At 40.1% G+C, this 8,630-nt stretch overlaps 1 protein-coding gene across 3 annotated transcripts in view; it reads left to right on the top strand.

Annotated features, from left to right (window-relative positions):
* The first annotated feature begins 8,032 nt into the window (after positions 1–8,032).
* Positions 8,033–8,630, top strand: part of LOC131692030 (scavenger receptor class B member 1) — a 247,130-nt gene continuing 246,532 nt past the window's right edge. For 2 of the 3 annotated variants that reach the window (XM_058978858.1, XM_058978857.1), the window contains exon 1: positions 8,033–8,424. In XM_058978858.1, the coding sequence (XP_058834841.1) occupies positions 8,370–8,424 (55 nt within the window). In that variant the 5' untranslated portion in view covers positions 8,033–8,369. The remainder of the gene's footprint in view (positions 8,425–8,630) is intronic. The other variant, XM_058978859.1, reaches the window with a different exon arrangement.

Here is an 8,630-nt window from a genome sequence, read left to right as displayed (position 1 = left end):
TTTTTTATTGGTCGGACTTCCGGTTCCGGAGTTACGGGTTGAAAAGTACGGTCACATAGCAAATTCCCATATAAACTCAATTGAAAAATTCACAATGGGGGGACTAAAGGAAAATTTCAAAATCGAATTTGTATTTTCGTTTCCAAATGTTCCAAATGCATGAAACGTCGAGATTTGATGTAATCTCGAAAAAAAAATTTGGCGAAAATTGACTTTTTGTACTTTGGCACATGTTTGCCTTTCTCATATAGAAAGGTTATGCAATCACTCTGAAAATCGTCAACCTAATCCCGGCCGGGCCGCAATTTTTTTTTTTTTTGACTTATTAAGGCGTAGGTAGGGTTATGTAGTGAAGGGTTCACCCACCCCCCTCCCCACATTACACAACTTCCCTGAACCCACTTCCCCCTCAAGTCACCCCCATCATGTCCTTTCCCCCATCTAGCCACCTCCACTCAAAGCCCCCAACAGATCCCCTTCAAACGTCCACCTTATGCACCCTCTTCAAACCCGCCCCTCTCTCAGTCCAATCACCTTCACCCAGTAGGCATACCTATATAGGCTGGGGGTTGTTCGGTTGTGGGTTATTTACCCCCTTCACACACACACACACACACACACCCGCATGATGAAATGCGGTTAGCCGAAAGACAACATTGAGTTAATGCTAATTAAGTTAATTAAATATTATATATTTTTGTTTCAACTAGGAGCGGATCCAGATTAAAATTTCCTAGTCGGTCTGAAATTTTAATTTCAAAATGAACACATTACGTAATACACAATAACCTCATTTAATAAAAACCAGTGAAAATTTTTGTTTGAAATGATTTCGAGTTTGAAACTACTAAAATTGAAATTTCTTAAGAAGTTGAAAATTTTCGGCGGGGTCCGGACCCCTCGGATCCTCCTCCTTGATCCGCCGTTGGTTTCAAGCGATGTTTCAGCATCGACACTGTTACCGTCGCTTTGGTTTGGTAACGATTGAGAGATGTTTGTGTTGGAGTTTATAATGTTTGTAGTAAGTAATGTATAGTATGTAAGTGTAATTTAATTTCTATTTCTATATCTGGCTCTGATTTATTAATTGTCGTTAGTTTATTTTCTTGTTGTGTAATATTTTTTTTATATTTTTGTTTAACCTAGACTAAGTATACTAACATTAAAAAAAACTATAAATTTCTAATTAGACTACGTACGTTTTCGGAAAAAAATACTCATGTGAACATTATCGTTTGAGAAACCACGGACACACTGCTGTATAAAGACCCAGAAATCCAAAAGAAACCTTCTGTGTCCACCCTGGAACATCCATACCAGATGTTGGGGCTTAGCCTAGGTTCTCTTATGGAACCGGAATGAATTATCTGGGTCCAAGGCAGCCATGCTTCTTAAACGGTAATAAAAAAAATATATTTAAAAATTTGCAACGGAAAAACCGCAACGATAAAAAAGACGGAAAAAGACCGCATTAAAATCTAAACCCTTTAAAAAAAATCCCAAAAGATTGAACAGCCAAAAATTATACCACATCAGTGGGATATTTTGGCAGCTCGTCACTACTGCATCCTGATTTCATCGAAAGCGGGAGAGGGAGAGCGGATTAAGGAGATGCAGAAAGGAAAGAGAGAGGAGATGGGTAATGAGGAGATGGATAATGAAGAGATAAGAAAAGTTAGTCGATGTTCAACCTGAGAATAGTCCACACGGAAAATTTAGAGGGTGACAAAACTGTTAGCTGCTCGAAGGCGTGATCAAAAGAAATTTCCCGAAGTCGTGTGCAGCAGCGTACTAGTCTTTCTTTGTGTCGTACGCATAGTCATAAAAGTGGTGAAGGGGTTGCGAAGACAGCCTTGGCTGAGAACCAACCCGACATTATCCCTAATCGGGACAACGCCACCGTCAGGACGACAGGACTTGGACAACGGACCCAGTTTAAAGGAACGCTTAGGCGCTCGGAAGCGGATCCAAGACCCCCGAGTTCCCCTCCGATATCTGCAACATAACACGGCATGGCATGCACACCTCGTCACCACCAAACGAGAGCATCGACGCGCATCCTTCACAGTTTTGGTAACAGTGATTCTATCACTCTGCTATCTCAGACAAAATATTACGAGCAGTAGGGTTTTTTAGCGTAGAGGAAGTTAGTAAGATGTTTTCTAGGGAGAATGTAAAATATGCAGATTTGCGAGTAGAATTGTTATATATTATTCAACAAGAAAGTGTGAAATCAACTATCGACGGCCTAGTCGACCAACACCAGCTACTGGCCGGTAAGTCGTCACATCTGCAGAGTAATCAGGTATGCTCAACTACCCTCCCTCTCCGCCGTCAATAATGGGACGTTCGACGGACAGCAGTGAATCGATGATCCGGATCGAAAAATAAATCTGTAAATTATGTACATTCCTTTTTTCATTCAGAGTCAGTATTCTCCATCCACAGACGTCTCTCGATAAATCCGCTTTGCAACAGGGTAAGTTTCGGGTTGTTTGAGTCCCTCCCAGGCGGTTGCCGACCCTGAGAGAATTTATTGAGCTAGTTTGGGTCGAGTGTGTGAACCCGCACTTACAATTGGCGATCCTTCTAAAAAAAAATATTCTAATCTTTAATTAGAATATTTTACCCGTACTCGGGAAGACTCGAAAATAATTCGTCACGTGCCTCGATCATTTTCCTTAGGCTTCCCTCCTTTAGTTCCCGCGTGGGATGAAAGCTGTTTGAACCATTGTAATAGGAAAACGTGTGTATATAGTTTGTTGGAAGTCACGTTGAGTTTAATTGTGTTTCATTGTTCTAACGCACCACCTTGAATTCCATTGTGCGCGGGCTAGAATCATTCGATCACTCTGCTATCTCAGACAAAATATTACGAGCAGTAGGGTTTTTTAGCGTAGAGGAAGTTAGTAAGATGTTTTCTAGGGAGAATGTAAAATATGCAGATTTGCGAGTAGAATTGTTATATATTATTCAACAAGAAAGTGTGAACAACTTCAAGAGTTGGGTGTGTGGAAGCTGGAGTGATTCCATAGACATCAGTAAATTCCGAGACTGACTTTGGGCACTCGAAACCGAGCTAATTCTAAATTGTGAAGAAAATTCCGAGTAGATCACGTAAAAATTATTTCAAATGCACTGGGTGGCCAAAACCAGAGTCATCAGGTCACGCCGAATCGATCAACAGTTTAGGTAATCATACCATCCCTACATTTAGAGTAGCCTTATAATTCCCAGTGACTACTACCGGTAATCGCCGAAGTTTCAATAATTATTTCAACAATAATCGCAATATATTCCAGACCAATTTAGTTATCCTTAATTCAACCAGGATGACTGTAACTTCAGGTATTCTCCGTAACCCATTTCTCCAAGCAGAATCCACTCTGTTAAATCGATCTATGACAGACATTCTTTGCCCAACATCGGTTGCCAATCATCAAATTTATAATGATAGTATAAGTTATCAGACTGGATACTATACTGTAACCAGCGCAGCCGATCTGATTCGACCACTTTCATCTCCAAACCCATGGTACACTAACAGGTACTTCGGACGAGCTATCTGCTTTCCGTATGGTCTGCCGGGGTGTGTGGCCTCAATAACCACTCGATCGGTTTCCGCATAGTACCAAGATTCGAAAAAGAAAGTCATCAGTCAGCCAGATGGTTATATGGACTTCAAATTTTTCTATGGCGCCCTGAACAATTTGTACCCACCCCAATTCACCCATTCGACGGCAGGATTGAATGGAAAATGGCAATCCCACATGAACGAAGGGAAGTAGTTTCAAAAGAATATCATGATCATGATTCTATGCACATAGGAATCGCGAAAACATTGGCTGAAATCCGATAAAACTAATACTGGTCACGAATGGTCCGATGTACATCCCAACTAAAATCATAGCGCGAAGAGATGCTGAAAGACCGTGAATGAATAAAAAGTTGCGAGCGTGGACTGCAAACCACCAGAAGTCAGCATAATTTATTCGGATTGTCAGTTTATAAAAAACACTCTGTATCCATCGTTATTGATACAATCGGCAGGTCCAAAATTGAGTGCCATGACTCCCTGCACGTCCCGGTTGTTCCCTAAAACTACGATGAATTAATCAAAACGATTCGCATTTCTTGCCAAATCGCTACCTTCAAAACAAGAATACCTTCTGCCGAATGACCTCTGTTTCAGCGTAGTCTCCACGATCCTCGCCTGTTCCGCCGATGTTTCATACCGTCTTCGAAGCTATAAATCGAAGAAAATATATAGTGCTTATAGAAATTGATAATTTAATATTAAAATTACAATTAAATATTTCACAGCTGCTAGCTCCACAGTCTAAGCTGACTAATTAAACGCTGACAGATGTCACCGTAAAGTAGTTCGTTTTAGTTTGAACTGTCCTACAGCTAAATATAGGTAAATAAGGTTTTATAGAATTACCGATACAGTAGAATTTATACCGCTCTACATTTGAATTAAAAATTCGAATGAGTAAGATGCAAAATAAATTATAAGGACCCAAAATTATAAAAGGGCCAGTATGTACTGTCCTACAGAAGTTTCGCTGAGACCGGAATCAAGCGATGTAGATGGTTAATAGCAGATAGCTATTGTGTTGTATCCATTTGTACGGACCTAGTAGCATAAGAACTTAACCGGGCGGCAAATAATTAGCCTGAAATGTGTAAATTGAACTTTAGGAGACAGAAACCTTAATGTTGTCCCTAAATTGATTAGTATTATATGAGTGAAAGAAAATGAATGAGTGTAAGAATGAAAGATATTATGGAGAGCGCGTCCATTGACTGTGATGTATGATAGGACAAAGATGAATGAAAAAAAAATGTTTCTCAGCAATGGTCTTGAGAAGAATTTTTATGGCGAGAGGATACTACGATATCTCCCATGTACTGTGTATAATGATAGGTTTCTCAGCAATGGTCATGAGAAGGTTTTTTAGTGAGAGTATGCTATCTCCCGTGTATGGTGTAATCATAGGAGGGCAATCTAGGTTTTACAAGCCATAGATCGTGCGGAAAAATAAGCATGAAATATCGACAGTGAGCTTTCAACAAACTATCGAATAAATAATGTTGGTCCAGTTTCTCATCAAGGTGGCGGGGGCGATTGAGAGGGGGGTCAACGGAAGGTGATAAAGGTGATTGACGAAAAATAACTTCGTAATTTTTCTATTCGGTCCCAGGGAGAATTGTTACCGTCGCTTTGGTTTGGTAACGATTGAGAGATGTTTGTGTTGGAGTTTATAATGTTTGTAGTAAGTAATGTATAGTATGTAAGTGTAATTTAATTTCTATTTCTATATCTGGCTCTGATTTATTAATTGTCGTTAGTTTATTTTCTTGTTGTGTAATATTTTTTTTATATTTTTGTTTAACCTAGACTAAGTATACTAACATTAAAAAAAACTATAAATTTCTAATTAGACTACGTACGTTTTCGGAAAAAAAATACTCATGTGAACATTATCGTTTGAGAAACCACGGACACACTGCTGTATAAAGACCCAGAAATCCAAAAGAGACCTTCTGTGTCCACCCTGGAACATCCATACCAGATGTTGGGGCTTAGCCTAGGTTCTCTTATGGAACCGGAATGAATTATCTGGGTCCAAGGCAGCCATGCTTCTTAAACAGTAATAAAAAAAATATATATATTTAAAAATTTGTAACGGAAAAACCGCAACGATAAAAAAGACGGAAAAAGACCGCATTAAAATCTAAACCCTTTAAAAAAAATCCCAAAAGATTGAACAGCCAAAAATTATACCACATCAGTGGGATATTTTGGCAGCTCGTCACTACTGCATCCTGATTTCATCGAAAGCGGGAGAGGGAGAGCGGATTAAGGAGATGCAGAAAGGAAAGAGAGAGGAGATGGGTAATGAGGAGATGGATAATGAAGAGATAAGAAAAGTTAGTCGATGTTCAACCTGAGAATAGTCCACACGGAAAATTTAGAGGGTGACAAAACTGTTAGCTGCTCGAAGGCGTGATCAAAAGAAATTTCCCGAAGTCGTGTGCAGCAGCGTACTAGTCTTTCTTTGTGTCGTACGCATAGTCATAAAAGTGGTGAAGGGGTTGCGAAGACAGCCTTGTCTGAGAACCAACCCGACATTATCCCTAATCGGGACAACGCCACCGTCAGGACGACAGGACTTGGACAACGGACCCAGTTTAAAGGAACGCTTAGGCGCTCGGAAGCGGATCCAAGACCCCCGAGTTCCCCTCCGATATCTGCAACATAACACGGCATGGCATGCACACCTCGTCACCACCAAACGAGAGCATCGACGCGCATCCTTCACAGTTTTGGTAACAGTGATTCTACGGGGCGAAATCAACTATTGACGGCCTAGTCGACCAACACCAGCTACTGGCCGGTAAGTCGTCACATCTGCAGAGTAATCAGGTATGCTCAACTACCCTCCCTCTCCGCCGTCAATAATGGGCCCCAACGTTCGACGGACAGCAGTGAATCGATTATCCGGATCGAAAAATAAATCTGTAAATTATGTACATTCCTTTTTTCATTCAGAGTCAGTATTCTCCATCCACAGACGTCTCTCGATAAATCCGCTTTGCAACAGGGTAAGTTTCGGGTTGTTTGAGTCCCTCCCAGGCGGTTGCCGACCCTGAGAGAATTTATTGAGCTAGTTTGGGTCGAGTGTGTGAACCCGCACTTACAACACATAGCATCTCAAGATCGTGGATCCATTGTATGAATGTGCAAATCGTACTGAATATTACATATATACCTTTCCACCATACCACCACAACCAGCCATGGAATCGTAGTTTGGACAAATGAGAAAGGCACAATTGCACCACTAGGTGGATTGAAACAGGTTTTATCCACGCACGTTCGATCCTTCCCTGCCAAAAAAATGCGGACGAACATGGTCAGGCGATTTAAAAAGTTTGACGTTTGGCTCAACTCGCCTGTGCTAATTGCCCCTAGGAACAAATGCAATTTGCGAATGCGATTTAAAGGCAATTTCAATACTTAGACAAATTTTCTGGCGGCTGAAATGGACTTGGTTGTTTTTTGCGTTTTTCAAACATGGCGGTTCATGTTTGGCTTAAGTTTAAAATTGTTTTTTTTTAACAATTGGCGTGTTTCCGCTTGTATTTAGTTTGTTTAGTGCACTTAATTTAGCCAACGAATGTGGGAAATTGTGGAATCGTGTGTAAGTATAGTGGAACAAGATCTCGGACCTAAAGTCTAAATGAAAGTCAGATTGTGGTAAGTTTTGGTGTGCAATACGAATTTCACCATCGATTCTTCCTTTAGTCTGGTGGTGATTACCTAGTGTACTGATAAATTTATGTGAGTAGATAGTGAATCCGAAAATAATTATTATTTTTAATTTTCATATCAGGCAATTAAGGGCGATTAAATGGCGCGTTCCCTGGGCGATTTGGGGGCGATTTAAGGGCAGGTAGAGCGGCAAAAAAATGACGGCGGTAAATCGCCCAAATGTTGCATTTAAAATAGCCCCCTAATTGCCAGCAAATTGCTGGCAAATTGTATGGCAATTAGCGCATCCGAGTTGGCTAATAGCCCCCCGTTAGCCAGCAACTTGCCCTTTTTGACTGGGTTATAGTAGGCATTCTTACCATGACGATCGAACGTGCGTTAAATTTTGTGGAAAGGCGCTAATAGTATTATTGTTAAAATTCATTTTCTGGAATAACCTAGAGAGCCGACGCCTATATTGTGGTTTTCCGAATAGGGCTAAATTCGGCAATATTTGATTTTTTTAGATATTCCGCTATACGTACACCTCTGACCCAGACACAAAGGTGTAAGGTTATTAGAAGAAACGTGTAAATCTGATAAAGCAGGTTATTGGATGTAGGCTACTTACAAAAATACAAAACATTATGTCAACAAATGCCTTTCACTGATTAAAATGAATGAATCGTTATCAATCACTTGAATTGAGAGGTTTGCTCATAAATCAGCAAGTTGAGCGCGAATAATCTCATTTATTTCCTGGCGCGCGTATTGATCGGTTCTCGCGAGTGTGGTATAAATGTGTTTCTATATTGTTCTGCATCCAATCTTTCTACAGTTTATTTTAAATCGACATTGAAACAGATGCCGATAAACGATGAGATAAGGATACCGAGTGGTTAAAGTGAGTTTATTCTGCGACGTAAGAATTCACGCATAATCGGAATTGCAGCGAATTGTTCCTCTCCGCTACTACTATCTTATCGTTACTTGGACAGTTGTAAACTTTTCGAAACGCACTATTCGATAACGTGTTGCCTAAATAGGTCAATACCGGAGGAATCTTCAATCAATTGTGTTGAGAAGTTCAGTGTTTTGATACGGTTTCGATGGAAATAAAGGGAAAATCATCAAAGAATGTAAAACAGCGCTCAAAGTGGAGTGGTGAGTATTACTTTAAACAGTGGAACATTCAAAGTAACTGTAATATAATGTGGTGCCAAATGTGTAGTTATTTTCATATTGGAGACAAACACTAGTGTATTCACCCAAAACTAGGCCGTAATACCTTTACGGCAATAACAAAAAATTCTCTCACAGCAAGACGCTTAATACTAAAAAAGATACCAAGAAAAAAAACCTGTAAACGG

Source organism: Topomyia yanbarensis, chromosome 3 (assembly GCF_030247195.1).
Source record: "Topomyia yanbarensis strain Yona2022 chromosome 3, ASM3024719v1, whole genome shotgun sequence".
In the NCBI taxonomy this organism is placed as follows: Eukaryota; Metazoa; Arthropoda; class Insecta; order Diptera; family Culicidae; genus Topomyia; species Topomyia yanbarensis.
This window is presented reverse-complemented; position numbering and strand designations above follow the sequence as displayed.